The sequence below is a fragment of the Lissotriton helveticus genome, chromosome 4_1 (genome assembly GCF_964261635.1).
Source record: "Lissotriton helveticus chromosome 4_1, aLisHel1.1, whole genome shotgun sequence".
Taxonomy (NCBI): domain Eukaryota; kingdom Metazoa; phylum Chordata; class Amphibia; order Caudata; family Salamandridae; genus Lissotriton; species Lissotriton helveticus.
In genome coordinates, this window is record NC_136063.1 from 174148346 (window position 1) to 174172299 (window position 23954).

A 23954-nucleotide genomic window follows, 5' to 3' on the forward strand; every position below is an offset into this window, starting at 1 on the left:
AAATTTACAGGCATGTTAACACCTGAGAAGCTGAGCGTGAGGAGAGCCTTCCCACCCCACTGTATAAACAGACAAGTGTAGCCACGCTAAATTAAAACCAGATGACCCCTGCGTGCCACTGCTGGCTCCCGAGAGCAAAACGCTCTGGGAGTGAACATTTCAGAAGAAGCTGGGACCTCCACACCCCTTTGGCCAATTGCGTGCTAAAGCCGGACGCAAAGGCCAATGGCGTGTGCGCACCACATCCATAAGCTTCTACTGAAGCTGAAGTGATTCCAAGAGGTTGATTCCCTATGTAGCGCATGCGCGCTGCCATAGGATCGACCTAAAAACGAGGAGAAATAAAGCATTTCTCCTCATTTTGCCAAATTAAGACCTGCTTTCCCCGGTCTTAATTTTGGCGCTGCCTCCTATTTACGCTGCCCTTGTAAATAGGGGGCAGTATTGAAATCAATGGGTGTTGCGGTGGAACACTCACTGCAACACCCACTGCCCATCCCTTTCATGCTAAGCATAGCGTGAAAGGGGGCCTTATTTACAAGACAGCATTAAGCCACGTTAAGTGGCTTAACGCTAAACTAAAAGTGATGTTCCCGTGGTGATAGGGCTTGTGCATATGCCCCTAAATTGGTAGCATTGCCGAAAGCTCTACAGTGAGGCGTGTGGAGGAATGAGAAGCAGGTGGGGCAGCAAAGAGTCTTGGCATCTGGGCTAAACAGGCTCTGCCTCCTTGTGACTCAGGTCCCCTGGGGCCTTTTTGCCCTTCTGATAATAAGTGCTCGCATATTTCCATTCTTTATCTTTCAACGCCGGGTTCTAGTTGTCATGGCAACGGTGCAATCAGGACATGACAATGCTAAAAATTCATTTTTGGGGCTGTTGGACTTTTAGCTGAGACTTCTTCAAAAAGTTGTGAATGTTGCAGCCTTGTTACAAATCCAGCTGACAAAGAGGACTGGTGCCCCCAGTCCATGTTGCTGTTCGCTGAATGCTCATATATAAGAGAGTGAAACTCACCAGGCCTGCTATAGAAAGTTATTGTTCACCAGGTTACTATAGAAAGGTATTGTTCACCAGGTCCTCTGTATAAAGGTATTGTTCACCAGGCCCGCTATAGAAAGGTATTATTCACCAGGCCCGCTATATAAAGGTTTTGTTCACCAAGCCCTCTATAGAAAGTTATTGTTAACCAGGCCCACTATAAAAAGGCACTGTTCACCAGGCCTCCTATAGAAAAGAGTTGTTCACTAGGCTCACTAAAACATGGTATTGATCTTCCTGCCCACTATAGAAAAGTATTGTTCACCAGGCTCGCTATATAAAGGCATTGTTCACCAGAACAACTATAGAAAGGTATTCTTCACCAGGTTATTATAGAAGGCAGCACCAGATCTGCTGTAGAAAGGTTTGTTAACCAGGTCCTCTATAGAAAGGTATTGTTCCCCAGGCCCTCCATAGAAAGGCATTGTTCACTAGGCCCACTATATAAAGGTATTGTTCACTAGGCCCTGTATAGAAAGGTATTGTTCACTGGGCCCACTATAGAAAGGTATTGTTCACTAGGCCCTCTATAGAAAGGCATTGTTCACTAGGCCCACCATAGAAAGGTATTGTTCACTAGGCCCACTATAGAAAGGTATTGTTCACTAGGCCCACTATAGAAAGGTATTGTTCCCCAGGCCCTCTATAGAAAGGTATTGTTCACGAGGCCCTCTAAAACAAGGTATTGATCTTTAGGACCACTATAGAAAGGTTTTGTTCACCAGGCCCGCTATAGAAATGCATTGCTCACCAAACCACTAAAGAAAGGTATTATGTACCAGGCCCACTATAGAAAGGTATTGCTCACCAAACCACTAAAGAAAAGTATTGTGCACCAGGTCCACTATAGAAAGGTTTTGTTCACCAAGAACCTCTTTAGAAAGGTATTGTTCAGCAGGCCCATTATATCACAGTGTTGTTCACCAGGCCAGTTATAGAAAGGTTTTGTTTTTCAGGTCTTCTATAGAAAGGTTTCGTTTATCAGGTCTACTATAGAAAGGTTTTCTTTATCAGGTCTTCTATAGCAAGGTGTTGTTCACCAGGCCCATTATAGAAAGGTGTTGTTCAGCATGCCCATTATAGAAAGGTATTGTTCACCCGGCCCATTATATCAAGGTGTTGTTCACCAGGCCCATTATATCAAGGTGTTGTTCACCAGGCCAGTTATAGAAAGGTTTCGTATATCGGGTCTACTATAGGAAGGTTTTCTTTATGAGGTCTTCTATAGCAAGGTGTTGTTCAGCAGGCCGCTCTAGAAAGGGTCCGATAGGTGTTGCAGCTGCAGTTGTGGGAGATCATTAAGCTTAGCTAAGCTACCTCTCGTAGTTGTTACTTGACTTTAAGAATTGAGAAGGGGTGGATGAACATTGCCAGTCCAGGCAACAAAAGTAAAATAACCTACATGAAACATTAAAGGGGCTCCAGTAAATGATGTCACAGTAGATCACAAAACTCAAGCCAACATTATCAAACAAGGGAACATTTTGGAATCCTATTGGCAGGGTCGACTGGGACAGAAAATTGGCCCACATTAGTGAATCAGACAGGTAGGAAAGCGGTCCAGGCACATTCCAGGGGTGCAACAGGTGTCCTTTGGACACCCTGGCACCCTTGGAATTGCGATTCTCAAATTGTGATTTCCGCATAGAAAATCGCAATTTGAGAATGTATCCCCATTCATTCCTATGGGCCTCTTGGCCCATAGGAATGAATGGGACACTCATTCCTTAATTGCGATTCGCAATTTGTTAATCGCAATTAAGGAATTTTTGATATTCGCAAAAAAAAACGATTTTTTTACCTACATTCCATTTTACAATTCTCAAATAGCGATTCCTTAAAAATCGCTATTTGAGAATCGCAAACTGTGAATTACCTACATATGCCCCTAAGTGTTTTAAAAAGTATGGAAGCCTACATGGATCTGAGCTTGCTGCAGACAGTTTTTCTGGCTATATTTGTTATTTGGTTGAGATTGTTACGGGGTAAACGATGTGGATGCTCTTAACACCCAGGAGCCCCAAGTGCCTCATTGTTAGGCTTCATAAACTTCTTGACACAGCCTAACACCACAGCACATGTCATCACAGTGTGTAAGTGGTGTGTTGTTGGGTGTGAGGAGAGGTGCTGGCTGGCATAGGGAGACCTGAAGCCTTTTGAAAAGCAAACTATTATCACACCTGTGCACATCATTGGTGAGAACTGACCTGGAGGAGTGTACCTAACTCTTGACTCTGTGAGGCGTAAAAAAGAACTCTTTATAAACTGCATCTAACTGCTTCATCCTCCCCTGTGAAGTGCACCTTAAATCCTCCTAGGCGTTTGGAAAATGTTACTGACCTCACCTGGTATCAACAGACACAATTTGTAAAAACACCTAGGAACAAATCCATGGGGGGGGGTAGAAAGCTTAAACCACCCTCTACACCCCCCTCCCGCCCCCCGGAAGTGTTTGTAGCTTAGTTTTCTTTAAATGTTATTATTGGTATATCTCTTCCTGAAATTCCACAGACCAGGTGGAAGGGTAACCTGTAAAGCTGATTTTAAATCCTATTACATTTAAAAAAAGCATTGGTAAATGCATTAGGTTTCACCGATGTGATTAATAGGCTGTTTGTTGTTGTAAGTTGTAACTTGCTGAGTAGTTGTACAATATAAGTTACGGAAAGTCGGTTAAAGTGTTATGACTCGTTTATGTAGAAAAATGCAATATACTGTGCTGTTAATAGTGGTAAAGTGCTGGTAAGTAGTTACAACATTTTGAAAAAAGAAGTGAAAGAGGGAAATAATAGAATTAATTGATGCAATAGCAATGTTATGTGTTTAGAGGTGTTCTGACAACTTTTGGGCTTGGTGTCACTGCACCTGCTGCACCATTCAAATCATGCTTAGTGCCTGCAAGATAACTGTAATTGTGACTGCCAGTTTAGTAGTAAAATATAGCAGTCTGCGCTGTTTAGAGGAGTTATGGCAACTTTAGAGGAGTTTGGCCTCGATACCTCTGCACCTGCTGCACCATTCAAATCATGACCCTATTGCCTGTAAGGTTACTGCACTTGTGACTGCCTGTTTTAGTAGTAAAATATTGCAATATTTGGTGGTTAGAGGGTGTTCCTAGAGCTTTGGGCCTCGGTGCTACTGCACCTGCTGCACCATTGAAATCATGACCCTAGTGCCTGCAAGGTAACTGCACTTGTGACTGCTTTGTTAGTAGTTAAATATAGCAACATTTGGTGTTTAAAGGAGTTCTGACAACTTTTGGCCCCGGTGCCACTGCACCTGCTGCACCATTGAAATCATGGCCCTAGTGCCAGCTAGATAACTGCACTTATGACTGCCTGTTTAGTAGTCAAATTTAGCAATATTCTGCGCTTAGTGGGGTCCCTAGAGCTTTTGGCCCCAGTGCCACTGCACCTGTTGCACTATTTACATTGTGACCCTATTGCCTGCATGATAAAAGCACTAGTGGCCGTCTTGTTTAGTAATACATTTTGCAATAACCAAAGTTTAGTGGCGTCCCTACAGCTTTTGGCCTCACTGCCACTGCACTTGCTGCAACATTCAAATCAAGTCTATTTTAACTGCAAGACAAATGCAATTGTGACTGCCTGTTTAGTAGTCAAATATAATAATATTATGTGTTTAGAGAAGTTCTGACAACCTTAGGGCCCAGTGCTACTGCACCTGCTACACCATTTAAATCATTACCCTGTTGTCTGCACCGTAACTGCACGTGTTGTTTCCTGTTTAGGAATAAAATATAGCAATCTTAGGTGTTTAGTGGGATGCCTGGAGCTTTTGGTCTCGGTGTCACTGCACCTGCAGCACCATTGAAATCATGACCCTAGTGTTTGCTAGATAACTGCCTGTGTGGCTGACTATTTATTTGAAAAATATTGCAATATTAGGGGCCTCATTTATGAGGCCTTGCGTCAGTTTTGCGCTTCTGATGCGTCACTTTTTTTTATGCATCGGCGGCGTAAAACATGCCTCCTGTGGCACACTATTTACAAAGTGACGCATCTAAGCAGATGCGTCACTTTGTAAACCCCTGCGCTACATTATACCTGCATCAGGTTCCCCCGCAAAAAGCCTCGTAGAAATGACGTAGTGAAATCTATGAGATTTCACTGCGTCAGTTCTAGGACGCCGTTGCGTCAAAATCTTACGCCTTCCTCACAGCAGGCATAAGACTGACGCAGGCCCTTTCACATGGGGCTTGCCCCATGTGAAAGGACGCATTGCTGGAGGTGCGTCACTTTTGTAATACACTCCAGCAATGCCTCACTTTTGCACCATACAGATACGTCAGAAATACTGACGAATCTGTAACTCCTTGACACATGATGCGTCATACAGTAAATATGACGCATCAGGTATGTCGCAAGGAGTGCACACTGAGAAGTGACGCATCGCTGCTTTCACGCAGCGATGTGTCATTTCTCCTAGATGAGGCCCCAGGTGTTTAGAGGAGTTCTGACAACGTTTGCCCCCAGTGCCACTGCACCTGCTGCACCATTCAAATCAAGTCCCTTTTAACTGCAAGGTAACTGCAATTGTGACTCCCTGTTGAGGCGTCTAATATAGCAATATTATGTGTTAAGAGGAGATCTGACAACGTTAGTGTAGTATCGTCCTGGTAATCAACAGGCGGACACTACTCATTATTTTTAGGAGCTTTATTATCTACTTCAGTTGCATACCTAGTCCCTGCTCTAACTGCCCTAGTTCCTGTCCCCTGGCTCCTCCCGTTCCTGTTCCTCCCCTTAACTCCACCCTAACCACTAGACTGTATCACATTATCACACCTACCCCCTTGTTAACAAAAGAGAATAAACTTAGCGTCCAGCATGTTTATAGTTCCTCAATCAACCACACGGGTCCGCAGGCCGCCTGTTTAGGCTCTGGAGACGCGTCTCCATTTCTCTGGTGTGGCTTTCCGTTGGTTTGACAAGATCATCCTTGAACACAGAAGTGCATCTTTGAAGTTGCGAAATGTCTTGTGTGATCTTCTTGTTCCTAGATCCGTGGCGGCTTCCTATGAGCTTGTGGGTTGTCCACTCATCTTCAGTTTCTGAGGCAACCATGATTGCCTCTCGGGAGGTGACCGTGAAGGGCTCCGCTCGATGGCGGCACTCCGTCTTCTTTGGTGGCTCTTGTTCAATTGATGCTCGATCTCCCCTGTGAGTGGATGTTGTCCTGGTTCTTTTCCGAGCACCTGCATATAATGCTACTTCCTTTTGTCTCGTCCGGTCGGGGGCAACACTGTCCTCCTGTTCAGAGTCATGCATGCCAGCCGGTAGGGCACTATCTGAAAGGGTCTTCCTAATTTTGTCAGGAGACTCATCTGCTGTCTCTGGTTGTCTTGCCCCGAGGCTGGTGAGTCCTTTAACTATCTGGGCATGGACCTGTTTCTCCCTCATCCGATGATGATCTGTCGCTGTCACCACACCCGGTCTTCCTTGCTGGGTGACTGGATAGCCTTTTCCCAACCAGTTGGTAGGGCCCTTTATGTCTGTTTTCCTTCTGTAGGCTCTTTGAGTCAGTCTTGCTGACCCCTTTAGGGGTGACGGTATATTGTTGATGTCTTGATATACCTGCGACTGACATGACATGCTATCTTGTGGGGTGGTTAAGTATTCAGAGACATTGGTGTGGGTTGTGTCGCTCTGGATGGGAAGAATGTCCGGAGGTTCCGTGGTGTGTTCGGGTGGTTGATGCCATGACCGTTGTTGGGACCATGACTCGGTCGACCCGAAAGATCGGACAGAAAAGCTTTCTGAATCGGAGGAGTCTTTTGTTGATGCTCTTTGAGAACATTCCTTTGAGGGTGTCTTGAATGGTAGATTTCCGGAACGAGTAGGCCATGACGAGCTGCTCCTCGAGTCAGAGTTATCTTTGGGATAATTCTCCGGGTATCTGTTTCGACATGCCTTCGTTGTCATTTCGATGGAGAGGTTGTTTGATAACCACATGCTTATTTCTTGTGGTTGATCCCCGGGCGCCTTGTCTCTGCCTCTCTCGTATGATGGTGATGGCCTCCTCTCACTTGCCTCGTTGTCTCGGGTGCCGTGTGTGCGTCTGTCTTCCCTTTTCCGGTGCCTGAGTGACTCATTCTGTCTTGTGTGGTTTATCGTTACTTTGGCTTGTGCTTGTTGCTAAAGTCACTTCGATTCATCACACTTCTTGTTGCTTGTATCAGTGCTTGTTTCATTTGTGTTTCTTGCCTTTACCAATGCTTGTTGTGCTTACTGTTGTCCTTGTTTGTGCCTGGTTACTTGTTTCAGCTCTTGCATTTGTTTATGTTGGCTCTTGTGTTTGCTCGTTTAGCCTCTTGCATTAGCTTGTGCTTGTTCTTGTATCTTTGCCACGGCTTGTTTATTTATGTTCATCAACGCTTGTTCCTTTCCATTCGCCAGTGTTTGTTTCTTGCTTTATCTCTTACAGTTGCATGTGCTTGTTTCTGATTTGATGCTTGCAGGAGCTCGTGCTTGCTTGCCATTCCTCCCTTTTACACTTGCTTGTGCTTGTTTATTTGTTTCTATTGTTGCCTTACACTTGCCAATGTTTGTTACTTGTATATTCCAATGCTTGTTGCTCACTTCAGTGTGCCTGACCTCAAAATGGCCGACTTGACTCCCTGACAGGGGATTGGAGAGAATTGCCTGATCCTAAGATGGCCGTCGACTTGGAAATCTCGTTTTCAGCGAGATTTGGGCTCTCATTGTTTCCTATGCCTTTCTACACTGCAATCCGGTGCTCACTCACCACGCCGAGCTGCAGGCATCGGCGCCCCATGCCATGACCACTGCGGCTTCACGCCGGACTCCAAATTGTCCCAGGGGCTCCTTCACACGATCGCTCAACCCGGGCAGCGTCACACGGCAGGTAGGACCGGGGTAGGCTCCCGGTGTCCCGTTCTGCATTCGCCGCGCTCGACCGTGCGTAATACCACGCATCAGGGGTTGGCACCTGGCATTCAACGCCCGACAGCACTCACGCATTTGCGCTCCACTTGACTCGCCGGTCACGGAGCTTCACGTCCTTTATCTCGGGCAGTCCGCTTCACCCTCAACAGCGGCGCTCATTCAGGGCACGTGTGTCGCAACGGCGACTTCTTCAGCGTGCATCGCAGGGCAGGTTATTTAGCTTCAGGGATCCGCGCTAAGAGCACAGCGCGATGATCCCACCCTCGTCGCCAGCTGTAGTATCGTCCTGGTAATCAACAGGCGGACACTACTCATTATTTTTATCAATCAATCAATCAGAGCATTTGTATAGCGCACTACTCACCCGGAGGGTCTCAAGGCGCTGGGGGGGGGTCCGCTACTGCTCGAATAGCCAGGTCTTGAGCTGCTTCCTGAAGGCGAGGTGGTCCTGGGTCAGGCGGAGGTGGGTCGGAAGGGAGTTCCAAGTCTTGGCGGCCAGGTAGGAGAAGGACCTTCCTCCTCTGGTGGCTCTTCGGATGCGGGGGACGGCGGCGAGGGCGTGGCTGGTCGATCGAAGCTGGCGCGTGGGAGCGTAGAAGTTGAGGCGGCTGTTGAGGTATCCTGGTCCTTGGTTGTGTAAGGCTTTGTGTGCGTGGGTGAGGAGCCGGAAGGTGATTCTCTTGTTGACCGGGAGCCAGTGTAGGTCTCTCAGGTGTCCGGAGATGTGGCTGCGGCGGGGGATGTCCAGGATGAGTCGTGCTGAGGTGTTCTGGATCCGCTGGAGTCTCTTCTGGAGTTTGGCGGTGGTTCCGGCGTAGAGGGAGTTGCCGTAGTCCAGACGGCTGGTGACGAGGGCCTGGGTGACGTCTTCCTGGTCTCGGTGGGGATCCATCGGAAGATCTTGCGTAGCATTCGCAGGATGTGGAAGCACGACGAGGAGACGGCGTTGACTTGTCTGGTCATGGAGCGGGAGGAGTCCAGGATGAAGCCCAGGTTGCGTGCGTGGTCAGTTGGTTTGGGTGCGCTGCCCAGGGCGGGGGGCCACCAGGAGTCGTCCCAGGCAGAGGGTGAGGATCCCAGGATGAGGACTTCCGTCTTGTCTGAGTTCAGTTTCAGGCTGCTGTTCGACATCCATTTGGCTACTTCTGTCATCCCTTCGTGCAGGTTGGCTCTGGCGGTGGCGGGGTCGTTAGTGAGGGAGAGGATCAGCTGGGTGTCGTCGGCGTAGGAGATGATGTTCAGGTTGTGCTGGCGTGCGATGGCTGCGAGGGGGCTCATGTAGACGTTGAAGAGAGTTGGGCTGAGCGAGGAGCCTTGAGGAACGCCGCAGATGACTTCGGTGGCCTCCGATCTGAACGGGGGGAGGCGGACTCTCTGTGTCCTTCCGGTGAGGAAGGAGGTGATCCACTCCAGTGCCTTCTCCTGGATTCCGACGTTGCAGAGGCGCTGTACTAGGGTGCGGTGGCAGACAGTGTCGAAGGCCGCGGAGAGGTCCAGGAGGATGAGGGCCGCTGTTTCTCCGTTGTCGAGCAGGGCTCGGATGTCGTCTGTGGCTGCGATCAGGGCGGTCTCGGTGCTGTGGTTGGCCCGGAAGCCAGACTGCGAGAGGTCGAGGGAGCCGTTCGTCTCGAGGAAGGCGGCCAGTTGCTTGTTGACGGTCTTCTCAATGACTTTGGCCGGAAACGGGAGCAGCGAGATGGGGCGGTAATTCTTGAGGTCGGTAGGGTCTGCTGATGGTTTCTTGAGTAGAGCGCTGAGTTCGGCGTGCTTCCAGCTCCCCGGGAAGGTGGCGATGTCGAAGGAGGTGTTGATGATGTCCCGCAGGTGGGGTGCGATGACAGCGTCGGCCTTGTTGAAGACGTGGTGAGGGCAGGGGTCTGTCGGAGATCCGGAGTAGATGGAGTTCATCGTGCAGATGGTGTCTTCGGTGCTGATCGGGGTCCAGGCGCGGAGGGTGGTGGTGGGGGGCGGTGGTTCGGTCGTGGCGTGCGTTGGTTGAGTGCTGAAGCTGTTGTGTATGTCCGCGATCTTGTTGTGGAAGTAGGAGGCGAGGGAGTTGCAGAGGTCTTGCGAAGGGGTGATGTCGTTGTTTCCGGCGTTGGGGTTGGAGAGCTCTTTCACGATGTTGAAGAGTTCCTTGCTGTTGTGTGCGTTGTTGTCCAGTCGTTCCTTGAATGCAGTTTTCTTGGTGGCGCGGATCAGCTGGTGGTGTTTTCGGGTGGCGAGCTTGAGGGCAGTCATGTTGTCCGGTGTTGAGTCTCTCCGCCAGGTTTTCTCGAGTGCTCTGCAGTTCTTCTTGGAGCTCTTGAGTTTTATTATCTACTTCTGTTCCATACCTAGTTCCTGCTCTAACTGCCCTAGTTCCTGTCCCCTGGCTCCTCCTGTTCCTGTTCCTCCCCTTAACTCCACCCTAACCACTAGACTGTATCACATTATCACAGTTAGGTCTCGGCGCTACTGCACCAGCTGCACCATTCAAATCATGACCCTGTTGTCTGCAGGGTAACTGCACTTGTGGCTGCCTGTTTAGTAGTAAAATATAGCAAAGCTCTTGTATAATGTCTTCATTTTTAACATACAATGTTTATGACAACTTTTAGAATTTGATCATAATGGCCAAATATATTAAGTTGAAAAAAGGAATCCGATAATGCTATAAACTGCAAATAAAGGTACTGAGGCATGAATGGGAAATGCCATAAAAATTCTAAGGCTAGAGCATCTGCTGTACACAAATGAGTAATAAAAAGCAAGCATTCCAGCATACTGTAAGAAGCTGTCTGCGTTTTCCGTGGGAAGAGATCTTATCTTGGCAGTGAATGGGTCTTAAACAGTGTGAACAGCTTTAGTAGAATTATTGTAAATGCTTGCAGCAAGGGGAAGTTAACAGAAAAAAAGTACCATACAAAAGCGAGTGAACACAGTAATTTGGCTATGGGGACTGATAAGAGCCCTCTTTCAAGATATATTAAATACAAGAGATTCCGCAAACAAACTGCAAGCACTGTGCAGGAGAAACCTAAAAATTATTTTCGTTGAATTTGCTTACAGAATCAGCATTTGTAACTCTGCCCCCTACCAGCAATTCTGGCTCACAACCACCAAACGCCTAAAGCACCCATGCTCCGAAGTGCCACAGTCAAACTACATCCCTGCCCTGCTGGCCACACTTCTGCACAAGCACTGTAAAACACAGGAGACACAGTCCAGAGCGTGTGAGCTGTCTAATACTAATTTGGATGGAAACTAGGGCTTCTGCCTGAATTGGTTTTCTGAGAAATCCATAATTTTTGCATCCTGTCCCACCCAACCTTTCCAGAGACATATTTGTCTGGCCAAAAGCTCTTTAAGTATTATTTCCCCTGAAAAAGGCCAGTAAATCGGAAATATCATAGCAAATCCAGGTGGAAACACTGATTGGTGAGGCAATATCCTATTCAAAGAGCTGCATTTATCATTTTTAACTCAGCTTTTGCTCTGGCTAACACTTTTATCTACCCTTTGAAATGGTCACACACACAACGAAAGGATCGCCAGTAACCTTCTTACTTCTTGCAAACAGCGTTTCCTTATTGTATATTATTAATCCCGTTGCTCCCCCACAAAGGACAATTTGTGGTGCAGTGCAAAGAGAAAATGCCTTCAAGCAGGGATCACTTTATTTGATTCACATTTGAGGAAGACAACACACTTGAATGGGCTTCGAATGTTATAACCATGTCATATTTTCCTTGAATATTAGATCAAACTAGGCAAATTATACCAATGACTAATTATAAACTACCTGTGGGAGCCTGGTCAGGATCAACCATGCCAATATTATTGCACTTTAAAGAAGAGGGGAATGACAAACCCACCCTTCTAGAAGGATGGGGCAAGATCTTCGGTTGATGGTTATTACATGAGGTTATTACACCCTGCCTCTCAGTAGTTATATCAGCCGCCCGCATGTGGGGGTCAGACACCGCGCCTCTAGAATACGTGGGAATCTTGAACAGTCCAGTTGGTTTATGGAGATGTGTTGTACCTATAGAAGGTCTGTGTTTGTTGTTTCAGGCCGCCTTAACATTTCCTAAAGCTCGGAATGTATTTGTATAACCCCTAAAAATAACAATACCCATGCCAACAAATGGAGAGTGGCGTAAAACCCCCAAGGGACCACACCAAAGGCTATCAACAGGCAAAGTCCTTGGGCCTCATTCTAGAGAACCGGTTCTCTCTATCAGGGCACCTGACCAGTGCTTAATTTGAACAAAAAGAAGTGCCAGGGCCCTCGTCCGGAGGTCACTGCTGCTTGCACCATCCATTGCCCCTGCCAGCACTGGCAATGACAGTTCTAAAACAGCTACTAACCCTCACACTCCTACAAGTGTGACAGTTCAGGCTACTCCAGGTCTCCAAAGCAATAGGAATGGCTTAGACATCATGTTTGATGTATTTTGAACTAATCAACAACTGGTATTGTGCTCTATTCTAAATATGATAAACAGCTCCTCCGTGTGGTAGACTGTCATAAGTGCTGGTGTTGACAATTAAGTCTTTATCAAAAGGAGGGAGAGAGATCAATAGATCAACGGACACTAGTTACCACTTAAGGGAGTGGAAGGTCCAGTTACAGCATGTGTCCGTGGGTGGTCTATGCTAACAAAGTGGGGGGCTGAACTGTTCCTGCAAAGAGTGGGAAGAGAAGGGGAAGGCTAGGAAGGAATATGCAAACGCTGGCGTAACCAGAGGTGTAAATGTAACACCTGTGGGCATCCCTTTTGTTGGATGTATTTGCCTCACACACCCCGAAGGATGTCATGCTTCATCATCGGCGGTTGCTCCTCGTCGGGGGGGCGGTGCAATCCCCGACGGGCACACCTCAAAGAGGGGCACTTTGGCGGAGATCTTTTGTATCCAACTGCCCTATGGTGAAGTGTGGGTGTGTGGGCGGGGAGGCAACTGAGCCTGAGGTGAAGGTTAAAATGCAGTAAGAGGTAGCGGAAACAATTTTATTCTGGTGGTCCCCCTATTGCAGTTAAAATCGTGAAAACAAGCTCACTCAGTGTCACCTCGTTAGGTAGAGTGACCTATGTGGAGCTCTGAAAAACAACAAGTGGTCAACATGTTTCTCGCAAACGGATTACTATCCTGCGATTCATCAGGACCTTAAAAAGTGAAAAATAATAAAGGAAATTAACTCAATAACATGCTAGTGTCATGTATATGGTGTGGTATGGGTATACAGTTTACCTCAATGGAAAGTCCTATGCCTAGAGTATGAGAAAGAAAGCAAATACACATTAGTAGTACATTTCTCATTAGAACAGCAAGGATTGCCAACGCCAGAATGTGAACATAAGGAGGCATGCTTGGGGCAGTGTGGGAAATTGTCACTACCTCTTCATGCCAGGTGGTTTCAGCGTGCAGTGTGGTGTGCACACACACTCTAAAACTATATCGGTGAGGGGGTAAAGAATTTAAAACCAGTTATAAAAAACAGCAGGCAACTATACAAACACCATGTTGGCTCAGAGCGGCATCATGAACCTTAATTAAGTGAGTGGCAACACCTAACACTCAGTGTGCGCTATCAAACCTAAGTGGCTCACATGGTCATGAAGTAATTAACGCCGGACTCACCTAAGGGTTAAGGGCTAAATACCACATGAGTGATCGGCGGGTCAGTACATCGGGGTAAGCCTTCAGACTTGGCTGGAAAATAGACATGTTACAACAGGGGTAAAGAAAACGCTTCGCATAGTTCAGATTAGGTTATAAAGTGGAAGCGCTGCACAAGATTTCATAAAGCCGATATTAAATTGGCTGGGAAGTAGGCATGTTACACCTAAGGTCTGGAAAACACTTCGCTGTGTTCAGGTGTATTTACATTTATTTTATGTTACAACGCAAAAGCGCGGCAAGAAGTTTGGCAAAAAAGATAGGAGAAAAGAGACAAGAAGCCGGTATTTGAGCCTCCACCAGGGCAGGTCTCATGGTGTGTCCACATATTATAAAGAGGGGAACGCTCCGCTTTGCTCAGATCAGATTAACAAATGGACGCGCTGACAAAATAATTAAGGAAGTCGGTATTGACCTAGTTGGGAAGTAGACATATTACAACGAAGGTCTGAACATCATATAGCGGTGTTCAGGTACGGTTTGTAAAGCGGAAGGGCTGCACAAGGATTTCAGGAAACCGGTAATGCAGCCTCCAACCCGTCATGTCTCAAAGCGTGCCAGCTCAAAAAGGGGGAACGCTCCGCTTTGCTCAAATTAGATTAACAAATGGACGCGCTGACAAAATAATTAAGGAAGTCGGTGTTGACTTTGTTAGGAAATAGACATATTAAAACGGAGGTCTGAACAACATGTAGCGGTGTTCAGGTACGGTTTGTAAAGCGGAAGCGCTGCACAAGGATTTAGGGAAGCCGGTATTGCAGCCTCCAACCCGTCATGTCTCAAAGCATGCCAGCCCCAAAAGGGGGGGGGTTCGCCTCTTACCTCACTCTGCCCGTGTCCGCGAGGGATCACCTACCCATCTCCGCCGAGCTCGGATAGATGGTGTAGCACTCGCGGAGTTTGTTTTTATTGAAGCCCGGCTCGGGGGTTTCGATTAGGGACCCGCCTACCGCCAAAATCATGTGACTCGGGCGGTTGATGGGTCGGCCATGATGTAATAGTCAAATGGGCCGCGTAAATCATGTGGAAAGCTAGCATGCATGGGATTAAAGGTTTATTCCATCGGTTATATGGGGACAGAATGTTATATTTACAGGTTATTCATGATTAGTTCCTGAAAACACTGAATGTCAACTACTCTTGGATTTACCAGAAAACAGATTGTGCAAAGGTACTGCCAGGGACCGTATTGTACGAAGTCCATGGGGCAAGTGCATGTAAACTTCGTGTGGGTTGTAGAATGGGAATATTACCGTGTACAGTCCGTGTGCATAATGAATATAGGCATGGTTAAGGCTGATGTCCCGCGGGTTGTTCCGCACAGATGTGTTAAGTCAAAATTTAAAATTTAAAGGCAATGTTGATGGGCGCCCAGGTAAAACTTTAAATTGATCTGTCAGGATTCATAACTAATATATAAAATTATGTACACGGCAAGGGGCTAGTTGGTCACGTGATTTCTAACTAATATATAAAATTATGTAATTATAATATTAAATTATGTACACGGCAAGGGGCTAAATGGTCACGTGATTTCATCAATATCGTCGGTGGTAACGGTGTCCCATGTAGATGGTATATGACACACCAGCAGTAGGGTGTAGAACAGTGTGTGCCGGGGTGGGTTCGACCAGGGGGAATTAACCATGGAGGTTAATAGGATGCCTTGCAAGACCAAGTCCAGGAGGTTAGTGTGGATTCACAATGAATGCCACGGGATGTCTTCATTCAGCCCCCGGCTATCAGTGGAAAGTCGATGGACCCATCTCTGCTCCTTCCTAAAGAGAGCATTTTTAGGGCAATTGGGTCTGGATTCCAGAACAACCCATGTCATAGAGTCCGCGTTGTGATTGGACTCCACGTAATGTTTACACATTTTAGTATGGGTCTTTTTGCAGCGGAAGTTGCTGCGATGTTCAATGATGCGTGTTTTTACTGGGCGGGTGGTCATCCCAATATATTGCAAATTACAGGGACAGGTCAACAGATAAATGCAATGTGTTGTGTTGCAATTAGTGTGGTGCCTCAGTTCCCAAGTGAAGGTCTCAGATAGCTTGATGGTTTTTTGTGTCAGGGTGAGCTTACAAACAACACAGGAGCCACACGGGTAGTGGCCCGTGACAGGTGGTAGATGCCAAAGAGTTTGTTGAGTCTCTTTTATAGTTGTTTTAGGCCTGGTGCTGATCAGTATATCCTTCAGGTTCTGCGATCTCTTGAACGCAAACCGAGGTTGTTCTAAAGTCAGGTCACCTGTATTGAGGATCCCCCAGTGACGTTTGATGGTGTTTCTGATTTGGTTAGTGTTTTTTATAACTGGTTTTAAATTCTTTACCCCCTCACCGATATAGTTTTAGAGTGTGTGTGCACACCACACTGCACGCTGAAACCACCTGGCATGAAGAGGTAGTGACAATTTCCCACACTGCCCCAAGCATGCCTCCTTATGTTCACATTCTGGCGTTGGCAATCCTTGCTGTTCTAATGAGAAATGTACTACTAATGTGTATTTGCTTTCTTTCTCATACTCTAGGCATAGGACTTTCCATTGAGGTAAACTGTATACCCATACCACACCATATACATGACACTAGCATGTTATTGAGTTAATTTCCTTTATTATTTTTCACTTTTTAAGGTCCTGATGAATCGCAGGATAGTAATCCGTTTGCGAGAAACATGTTGACCACTTGTTGTTTTTCAGAGCTCCACATAGGTCACTCTACCTAACGAGGTGACACTGAGTGAGCTTGTTTTCACGATTTTAACTGCAATAGGGGGACCACCAGAATAAAATTGCTTCCGGTACCTCTTACTGCATTTTAACCTTCACCTCAGGCTCAGTTGCCTCCCCGCCCACACACCCACACTTCACCATAGGGCAGTTGGATACAAAAGATCTCCGCCAAAGTGCCCCTCTTTGAGGTGTGCCCGTCGGGGATTGCACCGCCCCCCCGACGAGGAGCAACCGCCGATGATGAAGCATGACATCCTTCGGGGTGTGTGAGGCAAATACATCCAACAAAAGGGATGCCCACAGGTGTTACATTTACACCTCTGGTTACGCCAGCGTTTGCATATTCCTTCCTAGCCTTCCCCTTCTCTCCCCACTCTTTGCAGGAACAGTTCAGCCCCCCACTTTGTTAGCGTTGACAATTAAGTGCCAGTGGTGAGCACTGGAAACCACGGTCTCAAATTAAGCATTGAGGCAGACACATCAAAGACATAGCTAACAATACTCAGTAGCCATTGGGCACCACTTTCAACTTTGGGTTCTTTGTCTTGAACATGATACACTAACTCTAGTTCAGTCCTTAGCAGAGGCATTCGAAGGCATGGCAAAGTGGGCAATGGCCCAGGCTCTCGCCCACTAAGGGGTCACTGGGAATGTTTTTTTTCTATCTTTAATATAGCTATGTGTCTAGCTCAACCTTTTCTGTTCCATCTGACCACTTTTACTTCAACTTCTACCTTTCTCCTCCCAGTGTCATCTTAAGGATTTTAGAACACCAGGAAAGACATCATTTAGCTTTCTTTTGTTTCACTTCTGTATGTGATAATTCAAGGGAATGTGTGACGTTACAACGCATACATTTACAACACAGTTTTTACATCGCAACATCCTTTACAATGCACTCCATTACATCGCATGACACTACATCACATTTTTAAAAACTACCTTTACAGCACATTCCATTACATCGCATTATGCCTTTACAATGCATACCATTACAACGCATACCATTACATTGCATTTAAGGTAACTATTGGATAGTGTAGGGGTAAGAATTAATATTCTAACTCCAGGGGGGTGCCACAGTAGAGTAAGTGTTGGATAGTGTAGGGGTAAAAATTACTATTCTAACTCTAGGGCTTGCCACAGTAAGGTAATTTTTGGATAGTGTAGGGGTACTCTGCTTTGTAATGGTATGCGTTGTAATGATATGCATTGTAATGCCTGCGTTGTAGTGACATGCGTTGTAAAGGATGTTGCGATGCAATGACTGCGTTGTAAGTGTAGTGCGATGTAATGGTTGCGTTGTAAAGGATGTTTCCCAATTCAAGGCATATTTCAACATTGTTTGGCATCTTGCAGACTTGAATGAGCTGCAAGTGGGTAATAAAATGCAAAGTTATTCCGAAAATTGGGCCTCCAGATATATCTTGCCTGTGGCTCCAGAAATTCGTAAAATGGCATTGATCCATACCTGTCTCAAGGCTGAACTATGGATTAGCATCTCTCACAGACTTCCCGAACTCCATCAAAGTGCTACTAAACTCAGCAGTGAAGCTAGTCACAAGGACAAAGAGGTCAGACCAACTATCACAGATCCTGAGGTCTGCGAACTGGCCCCCAGCATCCTCAGGATGGCCTGCTGACTCATGAAGCTGTGCGGGATATCTTCCCTTACTACCTGGTGCAGAACCTGCACATCCCAAGGACAAACAGGAGATCAAGAAGCAAGGAGGGCTTGGTGTCCGAAGTCCCTAAATTCAACAACATAACGTGTATTTGTAAAGCGTATGTCCACCGCGATGTTTATTGTTTCCTAAGTCAATGGTACTCATTTTATCGACCTCAGAAGGATAAAAGGCTGAGTAGACCCGCCGGGATTTGAATCTGTGACCATGAGGTCAAACACAGTGGGTGCATTAGTCCACTGAGCCAGCAGGCCCGAACAAGCATAAGACAACCAGTCCTTATGTGGAATATCTGCCTATGGAACTAAAGGTGGCTCGCCCACACTTCTCCTTCATCAAAGGATTGAAAGATTTTTTTTTATTCTTTTCCTTACAGTTTTAAGTGCTTTGTGCAGGTTTGTGAAGCTTTACATTTAGGTTTCTGCTGAGCGTCAGGCATTTGCATTAATATTTGTATGTAACTCATGTAACAATCTATGAGCGTGCCTCACACAGAGGCACAATACCACTTAAATATCTGTGTGTAATAATGTACTATGGTTCCTCCAAAGTCGCGAACTCGGCCTAGTGTAATGCCTTCTGGCGTCATTCTGATCCAGTCCACTCTATTGAAACATTCCCAGTAATTAAATACATTCTAGTGTTCTGTGAGCAGTCGTTTGTCGTGGGGTTTCTGTGGTTTTTAGACAACCACTGTGCTTGGTGATTGCTGGGCTGAAACTTTGAAGGGTGTGGTACTAGCAACTGTGTGCCTTCAATACACATTGACTGCCTGGTGTCATGTGGGCCTGGTGTTTGTGTTTGCTCTTACAACTTGTTCCAGCCAAACCATTTGTTACTGTCAACTGAAGTTTCCACCAGGACACAAAACAAGTGTAAAGAAAGCCTGCTTAGTACTTGCAGGTATTTGTGGCCTGTATTTCAGGCTGTGTTGGTCCTGGCCGGCGTGGTACTGGTAATGTCTGGGAAGCTCTTTCGCCAGTGCAGAAAAGAAACATGTAACTCAGAAGAAAAATTCACGTTTGTTATAGATGGACTTTTTTCAAATATATTATAGTGTTTGGGAAGACACTTACAACATGTTTAAAATATACCTAAGATATTTTGATATATTTCACCATTATTTATAATGCATTTCTCAAGCCTGCGGAATACTAAAAAATCAAACATTACATGACATTAGCATCCACTGCAGCCCTGAATCCTGACAACCTTTTCAGACATGCAAGCCATGTGCTCTGTCGTCAGCGTCGTATGTTTCTAGTCTCACTAATGTGTCATATGTACTCATGGAGAAATACCACCAGCTCTGCATGCCAGTGCTTAATTTGAGTAGGTGGTTTCCGGTGCTCGGCACCAGCACCAAATGAGCCGCTAAAACCAGGGACGTAGCTACCCTTGGGGCAGGAGGTGCAGCAGCACCATGGCCGAGTGGCCTGAGGGGGCCTACTGAACCATGAATGTTGCTGTAATTAACAGCGACCAGGAGACCCATTTTCTTCATTGCACTAAGGTCTGTGCCACACTGACTACAACAGTGGCCAAATGTCACTTTTTAAAAGCGACGGGGCTTGTTCAGCCTTCCATTCTTCTTAAGCTAATACTCTAAGGGCCCAATTACGATTTTCGGCAGAGCGCTGGTGCGACGGCTCAAACCGCCGCACCACTTCACCGAAGGTAGCCGTCACCCACCAGATTATGACTTTTCAGTTGTCTTGCAGGCGAGTGCAATGGCAGTCCAATGGTGGTGCCTCTTTAAAAAAGGCGCCTCTTTGGAACCGCACTACAAGGTTCCTGCATGGCATGGACTGTGGTCCAGCCAAGCATATTGTGGCCTCTGACCACCGCTCCAACGCCAGGGAATGGTGGTGCCCTGGCAGGGCCTGGGGTCCCAGGGCTGTCTGACCCACCAACTCCTAATGGGGCGGTCGGACCGCGGGTTAGGCCTGGGTGGTAAATTTCATTACTGTAGCGGAATTTGCGATATTTTGAAATTTTTGCGTTCCGTGGAGAGCGCGAAAATGTCAAAACTTTCGCAATCTGCCACAAAGCTTTTTCTTGTTAACGCTTTTAAAATGCTTTCTTGCGCGTGCGGTAGCGACTTACCGGGTCCCTACATTCACCGACGAGTTTTCCTATCCATTTGCGTGTGCCACGAGATGTTGGATTGTTGGTAACCGGTCGCACTATCCCGCGCGAGTTTGAGATCGCGAACACGTCATTCGACCTGGAAGAGGAAATAACCATCGCGAGCAAGATGGCTGCACCCATTAGCGACCGCATGGGCAAGTTAGAGGTACATTTCCCTGCGAGCATGCAAAAACACATTACGAACGGGAGGGAAAAGCAATCTCAGCATCTTCGCGAAAGTTCCGCATGCTCGCAGAGATTTTGCGCACTTTCGCAATAGTTTGCAAAAGTCAATTTCGCAAATTCCGCCCACCCCTACCGCTGGTGCAGCCGTGGCTGGATCCGCCACAGCCTTGCCACCATGAGCCTACATTAGTAACATTTACATGTTATAGGCCTGGTCAAGCCTGAATTCAAGCATGTAATATCCAGGGCACAGAAGATGTCAGAAGCAAGTGCTTACCTGCAGGAACTACATAGCAATGTTACCAACCAGCATGTAACTTAGGGCCTGAGTACTACTTTGGCGCAGTTGCAGCGGCTCTCTGCTGGCGCGGCTGCGCCAAAGAAACACAAAGACTGCCCGCCTGATAATGAGTTTTTCTCGTACCTTCTGATGGTCTTTTTGCTGTTACCATAGCGGTTGCAGAAAAACAGACACCGCAATGGGAACGGCAAAAATGTTCCAGCACGGCATGGACGATGGCCATGGCGTGTTGGAACTGGGGCTGCAAGCAGACAGGGGGCACATGTTGTGCCCCCCCAAATGCATCCCCATTGCAGAGGCGGCATGCGGGCCGCATAGGGGCCACTTTTTTCCTCCACCACCAGACTTTTCACGGCAGGGAGCTTGCCATGAAATGTCTGTGCCAGTCCCGCTCAGCATGCTACATTGGGCCAATGCCAGGGAACTGCGGTTGCCTGGCGCAGGCGGTGGTCCACCACTGGTACGACCTTGAGAGTCGTAATCAGGCAGACGGAAGACCGCCGCACTCTCAATCAGTCCCTAAGTATTCTTACAACTAGTTAGGTGTGTTCTGAAAATGGCAGACGCTAAGCTTTCAACAGGTCTCCAAGCTTTTCTGCAAATACACGTTTGATATGAATTATGAAAAGAGAATGAAGTAAAAACAGGTCTCCTGGTGGAAATTCCAGTTGACTGGTCAGATATGGTTTCGACTCATTAAGGGAATTGCTAAACTGGATTTTGGGATGTATAGATAAAATGTATATTATTACCCAGTCAAGTTGCATTCAGGACCCATAACCAGGAACTGGTTATTGGTTCCAACGGTTACTTATACTTTAAAGTCTTTTATTTCCTGCAGGATAAATATACCGCAGCATGATCCAGTATAAACCCGTTTGGAACTGGTCAATTCGAATTTACAACAGAGACAGTAGGTTTTTGTCCCATTCATCATTTTTAACAAAAGGCAAATATATGATTTTTCTCCTCTAGTGCAGAAAAAAATGCATGTTTCACAAATACATTTATTTTGTAATAAGGGCCGATTCACATATGAGCGTTCTGTTGCTGAACAGCCGCTGCGAGGGCCCTGGGGTGATGACAATCCGCCTGCCTGTCATAAAGGAAACACTATCAGCTGCCTATCATCAGTCAGTTATCACGCCTTGCACACTCTCGGATGCTGCACGAAAAAAAATGCTCAAGGCAGTAATCTAGAAGCAGGTGCAGTGGAAAACTTTCCAATGATCAATCCCTGCATCCTTTCCGCTCCCTCCTCCTCCCACCCTGTGTGTGCAAAGGTTCCATTCGGCCCTAATTTAAAGCGCTGGGAAGTGCCCTAAAGCGGTATGTAGGCGCCGTAAGAAAAATTGTGAGTACACGAGACACACACATCTATCTATCTATCTATCTATCTATCTATCTATCTATCTATCTATCTATCTATCTATCTATCTATCTATCTATCTATCTATCTATCTATCTATCTATCTATCTATCTATCTATCTATCTATCTATCTATCTATCTATCTATCTATCTATCTATCTATCTATCTATCTATCTACACACACAAATGTAACAATTTAACCAGTGCATCTGTGTAGTGCTGCTGTGTAGTGCTGCTGTGTAGTGCAGGGTAAGACTCACCCAGCCCAAAGCAGAGGGCAGCCGCCACGAGCGTGACAAGGAAGGCCTTCATGTTTCCCAGATGCCCGGAGTCTGCACGGCCGCTCGCGGGCACCTGTATATATAGATTCAGAGTTTGCTGTCAAGCCTGACGGGAGGTGTACAGTCACTTTTTGTAAGTAGGTGGGTGGGTGGTGGGGGCCGTTGGACTGGAGCGACAGGTTTATTTGCTCGGATTGGAGTTATGCGACTTCTCGGCATCTTTTGTCCGATGCTGGAGGTTTGGTCTCGCCCCTCCCACGACTAAAACAGCAACCAGCGGTAAAGGTGAGCGCGCCCTTTTTGATAACCAGTCACGAGCGGGCGCACTCTTCACCTGCCACACTTTCTCAACACCTAGGCGGGCGCAGGGCGGCAGCCACCTGCCCTTACACTAAACACACCGAAACTCACAATAGCAGTCGTCAAGGTGGCAGTTGTTTCACCGTTGCATGGTTTAAAGGGGCCGTGCAACGAGGGAAAGAATGCCCTGTTATCTGTAGCAACTCTTACCTGATCAGTCACTCCTATCAAACCGATCATCAATGTATTCAGTGATGTCAGTTCGCGTTTCCAGCATATTATGACATAATTAGTGGCTTAGCTTCAAGCGGGGTGTTACTCCCCCCTAATAATTGTATTTTCAAGGAAATAGTTGAGTACAGGGGCTTTAGATCAGTTATTATCCAGAGTCTGTCGGATTTCACCAGGAATTTTTCAGTAAAGACAAAAAGGCGCACACACTCTCTCCTTCTCTCTATTTTGGAAGTTTAAAAAAATGATGTTTAATTCTCAAAATATTGTGTTTTCTATTTCTTAGTTCCCCCACCAATCCGCATTCCTCTCCTTTTCCACTGCCCCTTAACCTAGGATGACCAACTGACATGGAGCAAGACCACTGACTCATTGTCAGTGAAATTGCTCTGCCACCCTCGCAGCTCCACCATTAAGTGAGGTGCCCCTGCCCCTGCACTCTTGTGTGTTGGTGATCGAGGCCCTCCTCCACCCGCAGGTTTCCCTGCGCCTCATCCCTGGTGGTCCAGTGGACCTCTGTCTCCTTTCTTTCTTTCTGCTCCTTCACTCGTTTTTCTCCCCTTTCTATTTTTCACCTTTCTGCACCTCTGCTCTTTTGCGCCTTATTTCTGCCCATTTCCCTTTCTCTCCCTCTGCTCCTTCACTCGTTTTCACTCGTTTTTCCCCTTTCTATCTTTCACCTTTCTGCACCTCTGCTCTTTTGTGCCTTATTTCTGCCCATTTTCCTTTTCTCTCCCTCTGCTCCTTCACTCGTTTTTCTACCCTTTCTATCTTTCACCCTTCTGCTCTTTTCTGCATCTCTGCTCTTGTGTGCCTTATTTCTGCTTATTTTCCCTTTTTCTTTATCCCTTCTTTCCTCCCTTTACCTTTCCCCGCCGCTGCTGCCCCCGCGGCCCCTCCCCCCCAGCGCGACCGGCCCAATCCAGCTCCCCTCCCCGCTCCCGCCTCCCAGCTGTCCAGCCCTCCCCGACCCCTACTTAATGGTGGCCACTACGGGGACAGGCGAGCAAGACCACTGACTCATTCATTGTCAGTGAAATTGCTCTCTCACCCTCGCAGCTCCACCATTAAGTGAGGTGCCCCTTCCCCTGCACTCTTGAG

At 46.9% G+C, this 23954-nt stretch overlaps 1 protein-coding gene across 1 annotated transcript in view; it reads right to left on the minus strand.

Annotated features, from left to right (window-relative positions):
- LOC144828473 (prostate stem cell antigen-like) overlaps nucleotides 1-22401 on the minus strand; it is a 106060-nt gene extending 83659 nt beyond the window's left edge. Inside the window, exon 1 of the mRNA XM_078686662.1 lies at nucleotides 22302-22401. Coding sequence (XP_078542788.1) covers nucleotides 22302-22353 — 52 coding nt within the window. The 5' untranslated portion in view covers nucleotides 22354-22401. The remainder of the gene's footprint in view (nucleotides 1-22301) is intronic.
- Between the last annotated feature and the right edge of the window lie 1553 nt (nucleotides 22402-23954).